General features: G+C 37.9%; 3 protein-coding genes across 71 annotated transcripts in view; 1 reads left to right on the top strand and 2 right to left on the bottom strand.

Moving 5' to 3' along the window:
• Positions 1 to 10,032, top strand: part of galnt11 (UDP-N-acetyl-alpha-D-galactosamine:polypeptide N-acetylgalactosaminyltransferase 11 (GalNAc-T11)) — a 29,238-nt gene extending 19,206 nt beyond the window's left edge. For both annotated transcript variants that reach the window (NM_001076562.2, XM_073940441.1), the window contains exons 9-12: positions 4,615 to 4,830; positions 7,288 to 7,392; positions 8,413 to 8,550; positions 9,412 to 10,032. In NM_001076562.2, coding sequence (NP_001070030.2) covers positions 4,615 to 4,830; positions 7,288 to 7,392; positions 8,413 to 8,550; positions 9,412 to 9,543 — 591 coding nt within the window. In that variant the 3' untranslated portion in view covers positions 9,544 to 10,032. The remainder of the gene's footprint in view (positions 1 to 4,614; positions 4,831 to 7,287; positions 7,393 to 8,412; positions 8,551 to 9,411) is intronic.
• A 310-nt stretch (positions 10,033 to 10,342) lies between these two features.
• LOC560947 (uncharacterized) lies at positions 10,343 to 16,709 on the bottom strand. Of its 50 annotated transcripts, none has more exons than XM_073941445.1 (10): positions 16,089 to 16,709; positions 14,999 to 15,266; positions 14,550 to 14,882; positions 14,320 to 14,433; positions 13,811 to 13,966; positions 13,231 to 13,452; positions 12,361 to 12,582; positions 11,534 to 11,755; positions 10,718 to 10,939; positions 10,343 to 10,523 (listed from the first exon to the last, which is right to left on the bottom strand). In XM_073941445.1, exons 2-10 carry the CDS (start codon positions 15,182 to 15,184, stop codon positions 10,407 to 10,409), a joined length of 1,794 nt encoding a protein of 597 aa, XP_073797546.1. In that variant the 5' UTR covers positions 15,185 to 15,266; positions 16,089 to 16,709; the 3' UTR covers positions 10,343 to 10,406. The 50 variants fall into 50 exon arrangements, with proteins under 50 accessions (XP_073797546.1, XP_073797551.1, XP_073797547.1 ...); XM_073941450.1 differs by having other exon boundaries at positions 10,343 to 10,520; XM_073941446.1 differs by having other exon boundaries at positions 10,718 to 10,936.
• Positions 16,710 to 18,614: 1,905 nt separating this feature from the next.
• kmt2ca (lysine (K)-specific methyltransferase 2Ca) overlaps positions 18,615 to 22,299 on the bottom strand; it is a 213,316-nt gene continuing 209,631 nt past the window's right edge. For all 19 annotated transcript variants that reach the window (XR_002456618.3, XR_012399696.1, XR_012399697.1 and 16 more), the window contains one exon: positions 18,615 to 20,421. Coding sequence is in view for 16 of the 19 variants with exons in the window: in XM_005162545.6 (XP_005162602.2) it covers positions 20,329 to 20,421 (93 nt within the window). In the remaining 3 variants the exon portion in view is untranslated. The remainder of the gene's footprint in view (positions 20,422 to 22,299) is intronic.

The following is a 22,299-nucleotide window of genomic DNA, read 5'->3' as shown; positions in this document are numbered from 1 at the left end:
CTTAACACTTCAGCTGTTTTCACTGATATTTTAGTCTTATTCTGTTGGTCGTTTTGTTTTTATTTTTGCTTCACTGATTTAAATACAGTTGAATTTTTTTCAGCTAACATGTTGCTTTGATTGGTAATGCATGAATTATTCTGATGTTTGCATCAACACATGATTTAACACTTGAGTTTGGTAGCTGCCAAGAATGCTTTGTAGGTGGGTGGATGACTCTGTTTTGGAATGGAGCAGCAATGCGTAGTCCCATCATGGAGCTGACTGGAGTGTCTGCTTCATGTGTGTAAGCCAACTATTGTCTTGCTTCTTAGTAGGCAATGATAATAACATTACTAAATAATGATAATAGTGTGGAGCAACAGTAGTTTCTCAAAATAATACAGCAATTCAGCAACAATACTCGGCTAGGCAGTGGCATATCAAGAGTTTACACTTAGATAATGCTTGACTATTTAAGCAAGTTTGGCATGCTGTCTTGGGAGAGAACCCTGAGCTCGGAGATAGATGAGCCCAAGGCTCCCGCCTGGTCAACAAGCATTAGGAGGGACATGAGATCAGGTAGTTCTTGATAACTTCCCAAAATAGACCGCTAACTGCGCTAGTTTGTAGTAAGTGTTAGGGCTGTGCAATTAATCGAAAATCCGATTTTGATTTTGGCTTGTAACTATTATAAAAAACCATTAATCGAGATAACCGATTATTCCATCACGTACCGCCCCCTTTCCAGTTGTACACATGTGAAAACTCTTTAGGTGCGTTCGACTTCATGCAGCGCTGCGCAGATCGATCGAAATCTGTCTTAAAGCGGTGCATTCTGGTTAGAAATCTTGTCCGGATTGATGCTGCGCCGACGCCACGTGACTGTCACATGTGGCATCAAAGTACCGCGACAGCGCTCCGAGATCAGACGGCAAACTCAGACCATGCAGCTTCTGAAGAGCGACTGCAGGAGCTTTGATGACGACACCGATATTACACGATTGGCCAAGTTCACCACATGACAACAAACACGTGTATTTCGGGTTTATAATTGGACAAATTCCGATTCAAAAGTTTCAAAACAAACAATTCACTTTTCACACCCTCTCTATCCTGTACACATCTTGCTTATTAAAAGACTACAAATATTTTACTGCAGTATCATCTTTTGTTAAATAATCTGGTTATAAAGGTTAGCTTTTTTGCACAGGTTTATTTTTAACTTTTTATACAGACTATTTACTGCATTCATCTCCATGAACGATTTAAATGATATATTTTAGTGTATATTTTAGTGAATAACCTAAATATGAACTCAAATAAGTCTTACAGATTTGAAATAAGAAAATCATCATCATTGATCCTGCCCCCTAAAGCTCTCTTAACAAATTAAAGTAAAGAACTATTTTATTAAATAATTATAAAATGGCTTTATTATTATAATATAAATATATATTTTATTTTCTGTCTAGCAGTTTAAAGGCTACCTGCTCTTTCTGGGAAACTTCTACATAGCTCACTTATTTTACCTTTTGTTCTTTTCAACACAATCTTTTTGGATTAAAGTGCTTTTTTGAAAATTCATTCATTATCCAAAATAATGTCATTTATTAAGACCTAATCAAAACACCTTGTTTTGCTTTTTACATGGGAAATTTTTATATCTATAAATGTACATATATGTAAACCCTTTTTTAGCAGATTCAAACAAGAAGTATTAGCCTAAAGATTGATGTTTAACTCCTAGAATTTATGCTTATTGCTTTGTATTTAATAGACCTGTTCGTTTTTATGTTTATATTAACCTCTCATTTCCTCTTATTTCTCTCATGCATTTGTTATATATTTTATTCATAATTCTCTCTTATTGTTTAAAAAGGAACTACAGTTTGTAGAGCCTGTATTCTGTTTTATTTGTAAATGTTTTGTTGTTATAAATAAAAATAACAAAAAAATATGATGACGCCATGTGATCGGTCATCATGACTGCAGCAACTTTGAGTCCCGAAGTGTCCAGCTGTCCGTCTTGACGGCTCCGTTTTCAACTCCGCCCCGCCTGCGCTCGGCTAATCTCGTTGATCACCGGCTGCAGCTGAGCTTCATGTCGAACGCACCTTTTGCCTCTGTAAAGCTCAGTTCCACGTGAAAATGACTTAAAGCATGTGCTGTAATGTAACTTTTTCAGCACGGGATGCGCATCATACATATTTTTAAAAGCGCAAAAGAGCACGTGCTGTTGTGTGTGTGCGCGCCGTGCTTAGCCTCGGACAGGTAGCGTGTGTGTGTTTGCGTGCGCGCCGCGCTTAGCCTCGGACAGCAGAGCACACACACATCTAACGCGATCTTAATGTGAGCGCTTTAATGGTCAAATACATGCACACTTGTGTCAGAGCGCGGTGTTTAGTGATTATTCATATTAACCCTCATTTGTTTAATAAACAAACAAGTTGAGAATCAAAAGACACGAGAAAGAAACCATATCAGAGCCGCACTATTCTTAGGCCGTACTCACACTAGGTACAGTTGCCTCGAACCGGGCCAAAGCACGCTTGTCCCCCCTCCCGTCTCCCCCGACGGCCCGCGCTCACACCATATCGGGCCTCGGCACGCTTACGTCATCGCTGCTGCGCTGTTCAGAAGCGCTCTCTATGGCAAGCCTTTTTAGCATTTAAATCTTTGTTCTGACTCCATAAATATATTTAGAGATATCTCTAATTATATTTTGACTAGTCATAATTATAATTCGACTAGTCAGAATAACAATTAGAGATATCTGCAATTACAATTGTACAAGTACGAAATCAGATTGGAGATATCTGCAAATATATTATGACTAGTCATATTCCTCTATTGACTTCCATTAAAAAATATTTGCAGATATCTCTAAAGGAGTTTTGACTCGTCACAATTGTAATTAGAGATATCTCTGAGTTTTTACTAGTCATAATACATTTGGAGATGTCTTTAATTCGTCATATTTAGAGATATTTACAAATATATTTGAAGATCTCTAATTAATTTACTAATAGTCGAATTACAGTTGTAGATATCTTGAATTGGATTCAACTCAGTTAGAGATATCTGCAAATATTTTTCAATGGAAGTCAATGGAGGAATATGACTAGTCATAATATATTTGCAGATATCTCCAATCTGATTTCGTACTAGTACAATTGTAATTGCAGATATCTCTAATTGTCATTCTGACTAGTCGAATTATAATTATGACTAGTCAAAATATAATTAGAGATATCTCTAAATATATTTATGGATAGTCAGAACAAGGTTTAAATGCTAAAACGGCTTGCCATACGCTCTCACCCAGTAGCACAGTGGAGATTTCTCTAGTTATATCGTTTCAGTCGTTTGTTATGCAGTGACATGCAGTCAAATATTTCGCCAAACAGTCCTTAGGGATGCGGGGACACGCAGTCAGATATTTCGCCGAACAGTTCCGCCACTTTTGGCGCTCATAAAAAATCATTAAGCTCTCTCGCTGCAGGAATGAGGAGGTCTGCTGAAGGCGCGCAGCTGGCGTGCTGTGAGGAGTTTGCGTCTTTAATAAACTACGGCAGTTTGCGTTCACTGAACAGTAAGAATGATTAATAAATCCATATCAAACAGTCCCTTAAAAGTCACGTCTCGCTTTCGGTTTCGGGCTTTGGGGCGTTTTGCGATCTCACACACAAGCGTACCGCGCCAAAGCCCAAGTGTACCGCGCTCAGGCACACCTCCTCCAACCGGGCCAGGGCCGGCCAAGTGAGCCGTGCTTGAGCGCGATTTAGCGCACTCACACTTCTCAAACGATCCGGGAAACGGGCCTGGGCACGGTACGGATGGCATAGTGTGAGTAGGCCCTTAAAGTGACCGTGCAATATTCCTGCTGCTGCCGACTGTTTTTATTATCAATAATAAAATCAAAAATACAGTGAAGATGCTTAAAGCACAGTTTAAACATAACAGATTTAATAACTCATTTCTAATAACTGATTTCTTTTATCTTTGCTATGATGACAGCACACTATATTTTACAAGATGTTTTTTAAGATACTAGTATTCAGCTTAAAGTGATATTCAAAGGCTTAATAAGGGTAAATAGACAAGTCATTGTATAACAGTAGTTTCTTCTGCAGACAATCAAACATATATATTGCTTAAAGGGGCTAATAATATCGAGCTATTAAAATAGGTTTCAAAATATTCAAACCTGCTTTTATTCTAGCTGTAACAAAACAAATGAGCCTTTCTCCAGAAGAAAAAAATATTAAAGGAAATACTGTAAAAAAAAAAACCTCTGTTAAACATCATTTGGGAAATATTTATATATAAAAATAAATGGGGGGGGGGGGGGGGGGTCCAAAACGAAGATGAGGAATGAAGTTTAGGCTGGATACTTATATTGAAGTTAGAGTTATCCGATTGGCTAGTTAGTGATTAGTGATAGGGATCAGCTGTAGTCAATCCTATCACATGCTCCTTTCGAAATGAGTTTAAGAAACTTCACTTAAATGTTGTTCACTACTACTTAAGTGCCCAAAGTGTATCCAGAAAAATACCACCTACACCATTTCTGACTTGCATATCATTTTTTTCTGTGTAAGTAAATCTTAAAAATGTCTGTATGTTCATCAGGAGCAGTACTTTGCCTTGCGGCCTGAGCTGAGGAACCGGGACTATGGGGACATCAGTGAGCGGGTCTCTATTCGCAAGCGGCTGCAGTGTCACTCCTTCAAATGGTACCTGGACAATATATACCCCGAAATGCAGGTGTCCTCTCCGCACAAGCCCCAGCAGCCTGTCTTCATCAACAAGGGTTTAAAGAGACCAAAAGTACTGCAGCGGGGTCGGGTAAGACCTCATGTTCACCCTTTCACTGTTCACCATGTCTTGTATCGCTGATGGTAAATAAACAACTCCAGGAATGAGTGCTTGATGTTTTTAGACTCTCACAACTTACAGTACTGTACACTATTTTGTGTGTTGAATGCCATTTAAATCTCTACATCATTAGTTATGTTTCCATCCACCTATTTTATGTGCATTTTACATATGCACATAATAAAACGGTTGATTGAATCAGCAGGATGCGTATACATTTTGAAAATGCGCATAAAAACGTGTGCAACGGAGTAGGATTAACTTTTGTTGTTCGAGAAGAAAAGATGTGCATACGCTACGATGGAAACATTTTTACTGAACAGATTCCAGTATGTGCATTAAAAAAGGTCATGTGATTTTGTTATAAGAGATCATGTGATGGTAAAAATGTGTGTGAATGGACAAACCAGCAAGCTGAGCACATTGTAAAACATCTGAAATGTTGTTTTGGTCAGTCTAAAATGCTGTAACCGTTTCAGTATTAGTGTTATATTATTATTACCTCCAGAATTGTTAAGAGCGTCTGTGCTTCGCGTCTCATGCCTTCAAATACCACCAGATATTAATTTTGTGTCGGCATTTGACTTCTGAGGGGCAAGTCATTTATTAAATAAGGGAAAGATTGACGGTTAATCAGGAGGTGACTATTTTGTTGTCTTTGACTCGTTGGATGGAAACGCTGCTGTATTCGCACTTCTTTTATACCATATTCCAGTTATGCGCATACATTTAATTTGCATCTTTGGATGGAAACATAGCTATTCATGCCTAAACTCGGTCCTGGAGGGCCAGTGTCCAGCATAGTTTAGCTTCAACTTCCTTAAACACACCTGCCTTGAAGTTTCTAGTATACCTAGAAAGAGCTGACCTATTTCAGGTGTGTCTAATTGGAGTTGGAACTAAAATCTGCAGGACATCTGCCCTCCAGGAGTGAGTTTAGGCACCTCTGCTCTACATCATTTACTGTATTTCAAAAGACATCAGTCTTGGAAACAGCAGAGGGCAGTAGAGCAACTCTTTCATCAACAGCATGAAAAATAGTGGAATATTCCAGCATTTTCATGCCCCCTTAATATTTTGTGGTTTAATCTCACTATACAACCACAATAAAAGAAATATTGATAAAAGAACAAACGCACCACTTTTCTGGCTGCTTGTAGTCTGTCAACCATGGGACTTAATATAGACAGGTGTATGCCTTTTCAAATCACGTCCAATCAACTAAATTTACCACAGGTGAATCTAATTAAGCTGCTGAAACATCTCAAGAATGATCAGTGGAAACAGAAGCTGCATCCCAAATCGCATACTTATGCACTATTCTACGTCATTTTGTAGTATAAATAGTGTAAGTAGCGTGTTCACACTGAAAATTCTAAAAATAATAAGTGCACTTTAATTACACGGATGATGCACTCATTCAGCCGCTAAAATGAAGTGTGTAATGATGGACACTTCACGCACTCAACGACCGCAGGTTTGCTTGCATAGCGGAAGGGGCGGAGCTATCGGGCGCACATGTTGAATAACTTTGTTTATTTTGGATGGTAAAAGCAAAATTCTCCTACGAGAGTGATTATAGCGCCTCCCGATGGTGAATGCGGCAATACTCTCGGCAGGTATTATTTGTATTATTTGAAATTTGGCAACCATCAGACGTCATCAGGGAAACGGTTTGAATTTCCGCTTAGTAAAAAAACATTAGTGTGCCATTTGGGATGACACTACATACATATATTGTCCTGTTGAGTGTGTGAGTGCATAAGTACATAGTGCATGAGTGCATAGTGTATAGTGTGCCATTTGGGACGCAGCTAGAATGTACCTGAGCTCAATTTAGAGCTTCACGGCAAAGGCTGAAAATACTGATGTACATGTGATTTTTCAGATTTTTTATTTTTAATAAATTTGCACCAATTTCAAAAAAATCTTTTTTCACATTGTCATTATGGGCTATTGTGTGTAGAATTTTGAGGAAATATATGAATTTAATCCATTTTGGAATAAGGCTGTAACACAAAGTGAAGCTGTATGAATACTTTCCGGATGCTGCTCTCTCTCTCTCTCTCTCTCTCTCTCTCTCTCTCTCTCTCTCTCTCTCTCTCTCTCTCTCTCTCTCTATATGTATATATATATATATATATATATATATATATATATATATATATATATATATATATATATATATATCTATCACTATAATCACTAATGCATGCAAAATCAAACTAATGCAACTCATCATAACTTAGAAAGTGGCATCTCATTATTGAGTAATTTTTGAATGTCATTTATTTATAAATAAATTCAAATAGAAAGAAGCACAATGTTTTTGCACATCTATCGTTAAATTAATAGTAATACTTACTACCATTCATAAATCGTTTTAGCATTTTCTCTTCATACCAGCGTCTTTCTGCTCTCTTGCAGTTGCGTAATCTCTTGGCTGACAAGTGTCTGGTGGCACAGGGCCGTCCCAGTCAGAAGGGGGGCGCTGTGGTGGTGAAAGACTGTGACCCACAGGACCCTGAGCAGGTCAGTTTGTCACATCTTTGTGTTCATTAGTTGAAGATTTAAAGTTTATTCTTTGGTAGAAATAGTAACTGGGAATTGTTTTCAAAATGTATTGATATATTTATTAATTAAGCATTAAATTGATCAAAAGTTGAAGAAATTCTGCTGTATATATTTATGTCTTAATTTGCCAAACTCATAAAAATATTGTTTGTAATATTATTTTCCATTTATTTATTAGAATTTTTTATATATTTTTACATTTATTCAATTTTTTTTTCTACATTTCTTGGCTAGCAGACAGATTTTAGATAACGGTCTACCATCAACATCTAGGTTAAATCAAACTCAAGTAGCCCAATCACATGGCTAAACTGCAGACTTGCGGCACTATTATATCTACAGACATCTGAAGAGCGTATTTTAAAGATGCTGTATGTAGGATAGTGGTTGAACAAGGTATTGCAGTCTAAATTCAAAATATCGGTGAGGGTTTTTGTCCCCTAACGATGATTTGACACACGCGCAGGTTGCCAGATTGATGAAACAAACAGGAAGCAAGCATGATCAAACCTTACACTATCAGCTAATGTTTACATTTTTAATATTTGTATTATTTCCTCATTTAAAGCCATCTCATGTATTTTTATAACTCTGAATCTGCGTCTCATTTCGGAGGCTGCTGCTGTCCGTAAAGGTTGTATTTTTAGCTGCGCACACGCATTAAGGCAGACTTCAAGACTGAAATGAAATGCGCTGTGTTTTGCATTAAGGCAACCCGGGGTGTCGAAATATAATTGGGTAAACAGTAAGTAGGCGGAGTCAGACAGACCAAAACAAAGACAGACATTCTGATGCAGAACACACATTTTCAAAGCAGAGTAAGTGACTTTAGCATTGTTTTTCAGATGTTCACGCTTCTATCTGTAAACACATGCTGGTTTTATGACTTAGAAAAGTCTTACATAAAGCAACTTTAGCTTTTTGCTTGGTATTTATTTTGTGTAAATGCTTTGTGTTGAACTGTGTGCTGTTTTGCAGGAATGGGCATATGATGAGGAACATGAGTTGGTTCTAGCCGGGCTGCTGTGTTTGGACATGTCAGAGATTCGTTCCTCCGACCCGCCGCGCCTCATGAAGTGTCACGGCTCTGGTGGATCTCAGCAGTGGACACTGGGGGTGAGAGACGACACTGCTTTTACCTCTTCCATCACCTGTACATTACAGCTGTATCTGCCAGTTTATTATTGTACTAGCTTTATTTTACTTCTATTGTTATTCATTAGGTAAACAAATAATCCTTGCAGGTTAATCTGAAAAAAAAAAAAAAAAGTTTTGGAAAAAGTTCAAGAAAAGTCTGTCCATTCCCTTCTGCAGGATCTCTGCGGGGTCTTAAAAGTATTAAAAGTTAATCAATTAGCTAAAACTTTTCTTTTTGCTTATTGTTCTTTAAAAAAAAAGAATTCTTGTCATGTAAGTAAAACTATACACAGTAATCTGTCCTTTCTAAAGGTCTCAGATCAGCAGTTAACTACACATAAGTGGGGGGTTCGGCTAATCTCCTATTAAAGCAGAATTGTTGTAAAAAAAATGAAACATGAACCTTATTAATTAAAATAAATGTAAGCAAAAGAAAGCAGTTAAAAAAACATACTGTGTGTGAAAACGAAAGGATGATCACACACACACAGTTAACATTAGGGCAAATAATATGTTGAATAGTTAAAGCGAAAGCAGCAACGGCTGTTGTTTACAAAAGAAGATTTTATTTTTTTAACAATTTGAGCTCTTGAAAGCAGCAGGACTGTGGATGCACGAGCATCGCTTTTTGTCTAGTCTATTTCAAAGAGAACCCATCGCACCACTTTTGTTTCCAGGCACGGTTGCTTCCAATAGTATCTGGATGCAACCGTGATGATGCAATCTGACATTGCATATCTTAGAGATCTAGGTCATATATACTTGCAAAATAAGTTTTGCACACAAAAAAAAATTAAGTATTGAGCAAAAATTATAATTATTATTATTTATCCCTCCCAGAAAAAGAACTGGCTGTACCAGGTGTCAGTGGGGCAGTGTTTGGCTGTGGGCGACCCTCTCAGCATCAAAGGGTATGTTTCCATGGCGATCTGTGATGATTCCCGCTCTCAGCAATGGCAGTTGGAGGGTTGAGGATGCTGGTAGTGAAGAGCCACTAGTAAATCCAGCTCAGACAGAGGACTGAACTGCAGCAGCACAGTGCCGGCAACTCAGACGTGGCCATCAGACCCTCCAGAATGCTGGAGTCGCGTCATCGAGGTCCTGATCTCAACTTTGAATTTGAAGCCTTGGTCTGACGCTTTCTTGACCCATTTTCTTTACTCAGACACTATTTTAAAGAGTATTTTAAAAGAATCGTGCTCAGTATTTGTACGTTTTAACTATTTGAAATGTAAACTATTTGCACAGAGAAAATCTATTTTCATTGTAAAGACGTCTTAAATATAATCACAGTCTGCTAGATTTTATGTTCATCAGTTTTAATGATTAATTTAACATTTCTTAGCATTATATATATAAACATAAGCCTGATGTTTGATTTCCTTTTATCAAGTTCTGTTTGATTTCATGATCACTGGATTTACCTTGAGCTTAATAAACTGTCAGTGTGCTCTTCTGTAATCATTCATTCATTTATCTTCTGCTTAGTTCCTTATTTATCAGGGGTCGTCACAACAGAATGAACCACCAACTATTCCAGGATATGTTACACAGCGGATACCTTTCCAGCTGCAACCCAGTACTGAGAAAATCACATTCACTACGGCCAATTTAGTTTATTCAATTGACCTATAGCGTTTGACTGTGGGGGAAACCGGAGGAAACCCACACGTATGGTCATACACTGTGGTGATAAAGTGATGGACATGGTCAGTAACAATACTCAGGTAGGCTGCGGCATTGACAAAAAGGATAAATATAGTTCCAGAACTCTGTTTACAATCTCTTTATTGATTTATTAGTTCATCTTTGAGGCTGATCTTTCAGACTCCTCATCAATGGCGTGCAAAATCTCCAATGCTGCCCACCACCGTCCTGCGAATGTAGGTAGGCGGTGGACCAGGCCGGGGTTGCCGGAGAGGAGGATTCTGGAGATTAACAATTTCCTCCTGCTGAAGAACAGACATCATCATGAAAATCTTTTTCTTTCAGTTTCAGATACAACACTTCTAACCCTCGTGTGCTGTTGAGGAGAGTTTCATTCACTCTGGGGGGATTTTGAGTCTTAATTTAACCACAACTTTCTTTTGGGAAACAATTCTGGAATAGCACATTCAGTGTAGACGAATTCTTAGCAGGAACTAACCTGTTCTCTCATTCTTCTGAGAGGACGAGCAGACTGAAGACCACGCAGAACCCCACGGACTCTTCCATTGATTACTAAGTCTCTCTGCTGGGGTCTCTCAGGTTCATTCTGTTGCTGCTGCTCAGGTTGTGGTTCAGGGATCTGATTTTGTCCCCTACTGGCCACAACCTCCACATGCTGCAGGTTCTGATGAGGCATCTGATTCACAAATGCTTCATCCTGCTGGAGACAAAGACAAAATCATGTTACTCAACAGATTTACAGACAAGCTGAAGATCTGTCATGTCAAATGGCTGGAATCTACCAAAACTTTATAAGTGAGTGTATTTATACACACACACACTATGATTTGTTGTTACTCCATATAAAAGCTAGATACTTTTTTGCCCTGGCCTTTCTAAAGGGTTGATAGTGTAAACTAATGATCAACAGTAAAAATGACAAATGTTTCCTCTTCTCAAGCAGGAAAACCACCGACAATGAAGAATGTATGATTACTTGATGTCAAGGCTTTATAATCAAAAAGTGTCGTTATAATGAAGGTCAATGGAGCAAAAACAGCCACTAACATAATGAAAGGATAGTAACAATACACAAGAGTTAAAGAGAACATTTGAGCACATTTTTAAGCAACAGCATTAGAAAAAAGTAATACATGACCATTTTAATTTTAATCTTAAAATAAATCAAATATAAAGTTTTTTACATCACTTATTTAACAAGTAGCTAATTAAAGCATTTAATTACTTTTTTGGGAAACAATCCTGGAAAAGTACATTCAGTGTAGACTCATTTTTAATTCTAAGACTGACTAACCTGTTCTCTCATTCTTCTGAGAGGACGAGCAGACTGAAGACCACGCAGAACCCCACGGACTCTTCCATTGATTACTAAGTCTCTCTGCTGGGGTCTCTCAGGTTCATTCTGTTGCTGCTGCTCAGGTTGTGGTTCAGGGATCTGATTTTGTCCCCTACTGGCCACAACCTCCACATGCTGCAGGTTCTGATGAGGCATCTGATTCACAAATGCTTCATCCTGCTGGAGACAAAGACAAAATCATGTTGCTCAACAGATTTACAGACAAGCTGAAGATCTGTCAACTCAAATGGCTGGAATCTACCAAAACTTTATAAGTGAGTGTATTTATACACACACACTATGATTTGTTGTTTTACTTCATATTACTTGATATAAAAGCTAGACACTTTTTTTGCACAGGCCTTTCTAAAGAGGTAATAGTGCAAACTAATGGTCAACAGTAAAAATGTTTCCTCTTCTCAAGCAGGAAAACCACCGACAGTGAAGAATGTGTGATTACTTGCTGTCAAGGCTTTACAATCAAAAAGTCTCATTATAATGGAGGTCAATGGAGCAAAAACAGCCACTAACATAATGAAAGGATAGTAACAATACACAAGAGTTAAAGAGAACATTTGAGCTTATTTTTAAGCAACAGCATTAGAAAAAAAGTAATACATGACCATTTTAATCTAAAAATAATGCAAATATAAAGTTTTTTTACATCACTTATTTAAAAAGTAGCTAATTAACGCATTTAATAACTGTTTTGGGGAACAATCCTGGAAAAGTACATTCAGGGTAGACTCTTTTTTAATTCTAAAAGTGAGTAAAGACTGACTAACCAATTCTCTCATTCTTCTGAGAGGACGAGCAGACTGAAGACCACGCAGAACCCCACGGACTCTTCCATTCACTACTAAGTCTCTCTGCTGAGGTCTCTCAGGTTCATTCTGTTGCTGCTGCTCAGGTTGTGGTTCAGGGATCTGATTTTGTCCCCTACTGGCCACAACCTCCACATGCTGCAGGTTCTGATGAGGCATCTGATTCACAAATGCTTCATCCTGCTGGAGACAAAGACAAAATCATGTTGCTCAACAGATTTACAGACAAGCTGAAGATCTGTCAACTCAAACTTCTATATGTGGAATCTATGATTTAACAATGAATCTACCAAAACGCTGTAAATATTTATGCACACACACACACTGAGTTGATTTACTCAATAGAACTTCATATAAAAGCTTGACAGTTTTCTGCACAGGCCTGTCTAAAGGGTTAATAGAGCAAACTAATGATCAACAGTAAAATGTTTCCTCTTCTCAACTGAGAAAGCCACCAACAATCAAGAATACATGATTACTTGCTGTCAAGGCTTTACAATCAAAAGTGTCATTATAATGAAGGTCAATGGGGCAAAAACAGCCACTAACATAATGAAAGGGTAATAACAATACACAAGAGTTAAAGAGAACATTTGAGCATATTTAAAAGCATTAGTGTTGGGTAAAAAAGTCATATATGACCATCTTAATCTAAAAAAATGCAGATATAACATATTTTTTACATCACCTACTTTAAAAAGTAACTAAGCAACACATTTATTTACTTTTTTCCAGCACTGATAAGCAGATTGATGCTTGATTTTTTTGGGAAACAATCCTGGAAAAGTACATTCAGTGTAGACTCTTTTTTTAATTCTAAGACTGACTAACCTGTTCTCTCATTCTTCTGAGAGGACGAGCAGACTGAAGACCACGCAGAACCCCACGGACTCTTCGGTTCACTACTAAGTCTCTCTGCTGGGGTCTCTCAGGTTCATTCTGTTGCTGCTGCTCAGGTTGTGGTTCAGGGATCTGATTTTGTCCCCTACTGGCCACAACCTCCACATGCTGCAGGTTCTGATGAGGCATCTGATTGACAAATGCTTCATCCTGCTGGAGACAAAGACAAAATCATGTTACTCAACAGATTTACAGACAAGCTGAAGATCTGTCAACTCAAATTGCTACTGTGAAGTCTATGATTTAACACTGAATCTACCAAAACCCTAAGTGAGTGTATTCAGACACACACACTGTGATTTGTTGATTTACTCCATAAAACTCCATATAAACATTTGGAAACCTTTTTTTGCACAGGCCAGTAATATCAACGCAATAATATAATATAATGCAAATATAACTCATTTGTCACATGACTTGCTTTTAAAAGTAACCAAGTAACACATTTAGGGCTTTTTCCAACACTAATTTTTAATTCTAAGACTGGGTAAAACAGAAAGCAGGAACTAACCGGTTCTCTCATTGCTTTGGGAGGAAGAGCAGGCTCAAGACCAGACAGAAGCTCACGGATTATTTCGTTCACATCTGTCAGCTGAGGTCTTTCAGGTTGTGGTTCAGGGATTCGATTTTGTCCCCTACTGGCCACAACCTCCACATGCTGCTGCTTCTGAAGAGGCATTTAAATATAATTATATAATATAATTATTCTTTAAGCTGTTGGAGACAAAGACAAAATCATGTTACTCTGAACAGATTTACAGACAACCTGAAGATCTGACAATTTAAACTTCTATATGTGGAGTCTATGAATGAAGCAGGTTCTAGATAAATCATGTGTTGATCTGTGAGCTTTTAAATGATGGCTGCAGATAATAGTATACTCGGTGTGGGGTGGTCAACACTGGTTGTTTTAAAACTATTGAACATCTCCCAATCTCAATTTTCAAATGTTCACTACTGTATAGACTAAAATCTCCACCCAGTAACACTGAGTATAACTAAAAGGAAGCAGGAACTCACCCATGCCTCTCTTATCTGCTGCAGAGTCGGAGACCGGCGACACCTCGAAACTCTTCGAAGTCTTTTATAATCTTTAGGCTCTGCTGAAACCATCTGAAACATGTATCCGTTGCCCTATCGAAAAAAAACAAACAGATTAATTAAATACTCAGAACTTAATAGCCCAGTTTAAAGCTTCCTTTAATTAATATTCTGAAGATAAGTGAAAGCGAGAGGCAGTAGTGACTTACAGGACACACAGGTGGGCCCAAAGCTGGCTCAGCAGGCGTGGGGATTTGATTTCCGTAGCCCGGGGTGTCAGACTCGGCATACACAGGAGCTCCAGGCTGGCTCTTGAGGACTGGGGATGTGGTGGGTTCCCTGTTCTCAGGCACAGAAGCTCCTGGTGATGTTTCTGGTGCCTCCAAAAACGGCACTGAGGAGATGTCAACCTGAGGCTCCTCAACAGGGCGCTCAGCCACCATGATGGCCCCTGCAGCGAGGGCAGTGGCGAGCTCACCTGAGGCCTCAGTGACGGAGGACGCATCTGCTGTCTCTGCTGGACCAGACGCAGAAAACTCGTCCTGTTGAAGAATCAGACATAATCTTAAGTCAGTTTAATATATTATGAGTTAATTTGACTCAGGTTAACTTGATTTTGCTTTTTCGTTTTATTAATATTTCATTTTTTGTAAGTTACCTCCACAGTTTGACTCTGGTGATCTGAAGTGAAGTCAAACTGACGCTCCTCATCGATGGGGTGTAACACCTCCATGATAGCCCACCAGCGGCCGGTGGAGAGGGCCGTGGCGAGCTCTTCTGCGCTCTCAGGTGACAGAGAGGCAGGAATCAGGTTGGAAAGATGGTTGAAATCAATGGTCGACATGCTGGTGACAAACGCAATGACGAAACAGAAGAAGTAGAAGATCGATAGACACTGATGACGATGGCAAACACACAGTAAAGCACTGTGAAACAAAGAAATGAGATTAGTAAATAATAAAAAGCTTCTGAACAGTTTGTATTCTCTTAAAATAACCAAAACACACAGTAATCATGAAAATTACAGCATTAGGGGAGAGCAAGGATGAAAGTAACATGGGAAAACCCTGACAACATTTGCTTTCCAGGCTATAACAGCACAAGCCTTGATGGAGCTGCCAAATATCAACTGATTTTAGGACTGTGTCCTGCGGTTAGGTCTGAATTTCAGCTTTTAAGAGCAGAATTCATATCAGTTCTTTTTTTTAACATTACCAAGATCATAGTCAAATATATTTCAAATAAACAAGATTAAGCCAGTAAATCCAGCAAATATTGTGTTACTTCTGACCCACCCAGTAACAATCTGCAACTTTTGTTTGACGTGAAGTTACAGTATTGAAGTTGTTCTACATTGATACAAATTAACAGCTGGTCTGGACAGAGTTAGTTACCACAACAAACATTTAGTTTTGTTAATTAGGTTTTTACATTCAAATGTTGCTTTCATCCCCGCTTAAAACACCCACTGTATAGCATTGTGAATGTGTATTTCACTGCGTGTAACGTTAGTTTAAATCAATAGCTGCTTTTCAACTGCCCGGCCTGTAAAGACCTATACCTCCGGTCACCGCCAGGGTTTTTGGTCTGCCAGACACCTTTAACCAAAACCGGACAGCGGAAAAGCGGCTATGATACAATATTTGAGCTAAAAACAGCATGTTTTCTGAAATATTAAACATTTTTAACAGAAAAAACAGATTTATTAACATAAAAAAGTTAAAGAGCACAGAGTAAAATGTACTTACGATCATTCGACAACTCGGTATGATGTAAAAAGTAGAACACTCCAATATATCTGAACGTTCCGAAATAACCATGACGACGGCGCGGGGGAATCTATTACATCACTACAGTATGTGTAGTTATAGCTGAAGTGGTCATTAACACAATATATGCTTTTAAATGAGTTTATATTGATGCATTTCCCATTTCTTGTAATATTTGTATAGCATGAAGTACATTCAAATAAATTTATATTCATTTTAAAACATGTTGTGCGTATTTTTTTCTTTAAAAAATTTAAAAACAAAAACATTGCAAAACATTTACAGAACATTTACTGCTAAAACATCTAAAGCTAATACCATATTTTAAGAAAAAACAATACAATAAAATACTACAACTAATAATTACAATATTAATAGTTTAGAGGTACATAAGTTGTGAAATTGAATAGAAGACATGCATTCTGTTGCTCTACTCACTATTTTTTATTAGTGTAATTCTTTATTGCCGCCAGTAACCTCTTTTATTCCGTGATGTGACGGTTATTCTATAGTTAATTGCATTTAAGAGAATATCTTCAATAAACCGTTTGTAAGAGCTTAATATGCACGTTTGAGTTTGAGCTTTGGTCGCATGTACACAGTTTTGGCCAGCAGGTGTCGCCAGCAGGTGGAGTTTTCAATGCTTGCAAACAGTGAATTATTTTAGTGAAGTAATTCAATTGTAGTCCAACTTACTCACCTCTCTGCATATCCAGCTCTTCATCAGGGGTCACCACGGTGAATGATACACAACCCTGGCACATGTTTTACCTGCTGACTCTAGAACAGTAGCCTACATACAATTAATGCAATGCCCACATTTATCATGCAGGTGGCCAATCTGAGACTCCAGTGTTTGTGTGTGTGTGTGTGTGTGTATGTGTGTGTGTGTGTTTTTCACTTTTTTGATATTTCATTCATTCATTCATTCATTCATTCATTCATTCATTCATTCATTCATTCATTCATTCAATTTATTCATTCATTCATTCATTCATCAATTGTGTATTCATGTTGTATATAAAGGTGTTAAAGAAAGGGAATTTCTGGAACAGAGCAGCACTGTAACATTTACTATAGTTAATTAAAATGTTCCTACATAGTGGCCACATATTATCATTTTGTTTCATGTTTTTGACAAAAATAAGGCAGACAGACCCCAAGTGTTGCTCAAGCACTGGTTATGTAATAAATAACACATTTAATGTTAGCTTCTTAGTTTCTTTTTGTAAATAAGATAATGTTTTGCTTAATAAGATTTCAATAATGCAAAATGTATTTATATCAAGCAGTCAAAACGTCATGCTCAGAATACCACACCAGGAAAACCCTGGATAATAATAAATCAAATTGCTCCAGTCCTTGATTCTGATTGGCTGAGCGGTGTTCTAGGCTGTTGTAAAATACCCCACAGACATGCAGTAATTGCAGCTTGGTAAGCATCTGATATCAGTACTAACTTGAGGAACTGTTTATTTGATCCGTTTCATTTTATAAATCATTTGATCTGACCAAAAGAGCCAGCGAGAGAGGGAGAGAGAGAGAGAGAGAGAGAGAGAGAGAGAGAGAGGGGAGAGAGAGAGAGAGAGAGAGAGAGAGAGGGGAGAGAGAGAGAGAGAGCTCCAAAAAGCTTTTAAGTTATTTATTTATTTAAAAAAAAAAAAAAAAAAAAACTAAATTAGAATTAAATTCAAAATAAAATGACTTTGGGCTTAAAGTGAGGATTTAGAAACAACAAAAATAAAGCAGAGAGCCAAAAGAAGCAACGGTTCAGTGAATTTAAAAGGGGGATTTATGTGGAGTGATGTACTGTACCATTATAAACTCACTATAAACCACAGCTTCATGCTTATTTCTTAACAGCAGCAAGGTTTCACACAAATAAAACACAAGAAATGAAACAAATAAAGGTTTCTTTGGCGCAATACTGAGAGCAGAATATTTACCAAAGCAAAAGCTGCAGAATCAAGGACAAACTCAGACTCAACGACATGAACTGTCCATTTTATAACTGAGATTTTGTTTGTAGTCGACTAAAAAGCCAATCACATGGCAGCAACTTAATGCACTTAGGCATGTAGACAAGGACAAGACGATCTGCTGCAGTTAAAACCGATCATCAGAATGGGAAAGAAAGGTGAACTTGGCATATATTTACATATGTGCCTCCCCTTAACAAGTGGGAGCACATATGTAAACCATTGTAATTCCTACAGCGTTCACCTGATTTGGATGTAAATACCCTCAAATTAAAGCTGACAGTCTGTAGTTAAAGCACATCTTGTTCGTTTAATTTCAAATCCATTGTGTTGGTGTATAGAGCCCAAAAAAATTAGAATTATGTTTATTTCCAAATATTTATGAACCTAACTGTAGTGTATATCACAGCAAAGCAAAATATTGCAATGTTATATTTTTCCAATATCGTATTATAAAATGTCATAATTAAAATGAACATGATGACCCCCCCCCCTCCCCCACCATAATGAACACAGAAAAGCAACATGATGTAAAATATTTTATTTTTGTAAATGTTTCTAAATCTTGATTCCACAAACTCCAAAACCCACACGTTGTATACTTCCAAAAAAAAGCTCTGTTTTAAACATCGGATACTACTATACAGGACAAAGAAAAAGACAAATACTGTTAAATGTCTGGATATTGTACAAGAAGGGGGAGAAAAGCAAATATCCAAGAACAAAATTTAATTACATCCAGTCATTGAGAAACTATGTACAATTGATTTATCCGAAAAATTGAAAAAATACATCATGCCATGTATATTACAAGCTCAGGACCGCGGAAGAATACCAACAACTGCAGTCCGCGTGAAAAAACTTCATCTCAAACCGGCCTGCAAAGTGCTACCACCAGGTTTGAATTATTCAGCTAATTGGAGTTTGTGACATCATATTGAGATTCTGACGTTTTCCACAAACTAAAAATAAACCCTCTCTCATCGGTTAAATGTAAACAAGAAAGAAGCGTACGTTACATTTTATGAAGCATGGAGTTTTCTGAACGTGAAAGGCATGGAACTTCATCTAGGCTGCAGAGAGTTAAGTAGAGCATTATTAAACGCATTATGGGTGGAAATTCACAGTGCACACTAATCTGATGAACAGAGTTAAGAGATTAATCGCCTCGGCATGATTGGTGCTCGTTCTCGATTGCGAAAATATATATAAAAATGCAAAAAAAAAAAAAAACGAAGGAAAGAGTTCTTCAAGTGGTCAGATCATTTTAGACAATATTGATTCTACATTCTAAATACAACAAAAATACTCTGAATTCTTTCATTTTTACAGATTCTGTACATCTTTATACAATACATAAACTCTCAAAATGATTTCTCCACATCCTTCTTAAATATATAGACTTTTTTTTTTCATCGTTTTTTTATTTTATTTTCTGTCGTTTTGTTGAAAACAAACAAAAGGTCACTCAGACAGCTATGATAAAGTTAAGGTAACATTTGGTCGAGTATTTAAAAACGTTTCATTATAGACGGATATTTACACATCGTATAAAGTAACATGTTCTGTCCAATCGGCAGGCTTTCCCAGCAGCTCGACTCTGCTCTTCCGCATCTTTAAAAATAGCTTCGATCCTTAATAAATACAAAAGCCGTCTCTTATTTTACAGAAATCAAAGCAAAGGTGAAACGAAACAAATAAACTGACTCATGGAATCAAGTATTTAAACGGTATCTTTCTGTTTTAGTGCAAGTTAATAATTCCCTTAGCTTTATCCCTAAGGAAGTCTTCTCAGTACATTCCTTGTTCAGTGGTGTCTACATTTCTGTAACTACATGTGTATATATATATATATATATATATTTGTGTATATATTTCTTTACCCAGAGGACCTGCCTCTATATATGTAAATAAGGCTGTGGCCAGCACGTTCAAGCCTAAGCCCACCTGAAAATCCTGTTTAGCACTCGCTCACCATCTCATCTTTCATCCAGGAAAAACACATTTACATTGTCTTTGCAATTCAGAGTTACCAGTGTGCAGCCTATTCATTTAATTTAGGTGAAGGTGCTCGATCATAAACTATGTCAACTCTTTACCAACTGAACCAGAAACAGACACGCTGGAGTCAAAATCCATACCTTTAGACCCCCTCTTACAGTCCTGCGGTCTACGTCGCACATTTCTCGGGTCTAAGAAAGGAATGCATATGATGGATTCCGTCTTTACGGAGAGCTCTTTCAATTCATCCACTTCCTGCAGTTAACGGCACCGCAGTGACAGGGGATTTTATGCTGATCGTCCTCCAGATCAAACTTGTAGTCGTAACACAACTGAAAGAGAGAGGGAGAGAGAGGGAAAAAAGGAGACCGGAATGGTAAACGTCAATCTAGTTAGCACGAAGGCTACATTTTAGTATATTGTTTTGAGAACAAATGCCTCTCCGACTGGCAGAATTAAATAGTTTTACATCTTTGTCTATATTTCTATAATGTATTTATTTTTATAAAGCACATTTATTGTGTACGTCCATACATCCAAAGCGCTCACAATCCAAACCCCCACCAGTGTGCAGCATAAACTTGGATGATGTGATGGCAGCCACAGGACAAGAGCTCCAGTGTGCACACCACACACTAGCTATTGGTGGAGTGGAGAGACAGTGATAGAGCAAATTCGGTGGATGGGGATGATTGGGAGTCTATGATGGGTAAGTGATGATGGACTGAATTTGGACACTGGGATTACACCCCTACTCTTTAAGAGAAGTGGCCTGGGTTTTTTTAATGACCACAAAGAGTCAGGACCTCAATTAGTCTCATCCAAAAGACGGCGCCCACTGACAGTATAATGTCCCCTTCACTATACTGGGGCATTAGAACTCACACAGAGTGCATGTTGAGCGCCCCCTGCTGGCTTCTCTAATACCACTTCCAACAGCAATCTAGTTTTCCCATGTGGTCTCCCATGCAGGTACTGACCAGGCTCAGCTCTGCTTAGCTTCAGTGAGTAACTGGTCTTGGGCTGCAGGGTGACAGGGCTGTGGCCACAGCGCTTTTTACAATATCAATCATGTCAAAGCAGCTTCACATAGATGAAAATAAGAAATAAAAAGGCAATGTTTCTGATTGTGGAACCTATTCAGATTCAGCATGAGATTGAGACTCATTCAGTTCACTTAATTGCTTAGCATGAATGTCAATGACTTTGTTTTCCATCCTAATGTGCAAAGAATCTTTTCAAAGAATGCCAAATTTTTTAAAATAAAATCCCAAATATGACGTAGATTAGTTTCCATCAAGTTGTTGGAGCAGCTGATTGTAGTATTGGTACATCAGTAAACAAGGCAAGTTTAATGGAGTCACATGTGTGTAATGTCGAAGCTTCAAAATGTTTCAAAACCCATCTCAGTGACACCTAGTGGTCATTTTTCCTGTATTGCTCTGGAACAGCTTCAGCAAAGAAACAGTTAAGCAAACTGAGGTATTAAACCCAACATTGTAGAGTTGAGGATTCAAGTGATTTGTTAGAGAGATGAGAGTTCCTGAGTAGCATGCAGAGATAATAGGTTTGAACCCAGGGTGATGCAGTTATGGATATTAGTCTTTAAATGCTCTGTTCTTGTAATGTGTTGTGTTTTAACATTAGTGTGACATCCGAATGAACACTTTGTGAATAAAAATGTTGTGTTTTAGTCATAAAAAAGTAACATTATTGAAATACATCGTCACAACTTCTGTGTCTTGATTACCACTTGGGACAATTGCAGCACAGGCACACGCATGGTCTACTAGGCTACATGAGACCTGGGTGTTTCGGATCATGCTTCGGTGCAGTGTTTTGAAACACTTGCGCTTTGGGATCTTGACACTGTGTCGACACGTCAGTTTTGCGACAGCCATCCATAGTGATACAAGGTGTTTTGAAACATTCAAAATGCACTGTATGGAGGCAAAAGTGTTTATGTCTGACCACACTGCTGTGGAGATTTCATTTTAGTTTACACAGATAAGCTGACAGCAATAAACAGAAACATGTGAAGCCAGCATGTAGTGAATAAAGTTTAATTATTTCTATTGTTAAGTCCAAAGTGAATCAAGTGTTCTAACAGTGTTCCACAAGCTCTGCCCCTAGCAAACTAAACCAAATGAATCATACATTGGGCCAAATACAGTGAACCAAATCAAACTGTAGCACTGGCTTATCGGTAC

This window comes from Danio rerio, chromosome 24, assembly GCF_049306965.1.
Source record: "Danio rerio strain Tuebingen ecotype United States chromosome 24, GRCz12tu, whole genome shotgun sequence".
NCBI lineage: Eukaryota > Metazoa > Chordata > Actinopteri > Cypriniformes > Danionidae > Danio > Danio rerio.
The sequence above is the reverse complement of the archived record's forward strand: the minus strand, read 5'-3'. Positions and strand labels throughout refer to the sequence as shown.

Bases quoted from the DNA above. Each gene is read 5' to 3' on its own strand.
- LOC560947 (XM_073941445.1), bottom strand. From the start codon at position 15,184: ATGTCGACCATTGATTTCAACCATCTTTCCAACCTGATTCCTGCCTCT. The intron at 13,967-14,319 runs GTGAGTTCCTGC...ATGCCTCTTCAG, and splicing joins AGCAGATAAGAGAGGCATGG to AAGCAGCAGCATGTGGAGGT. The intron at 11,756-12,360 runs GTTAGTCAGTCT...CTTTGTCTCCAG, and splicing joins TCAGAAGAATGAGAGAATTG to CAGGATGAAGCATTTGTGAA.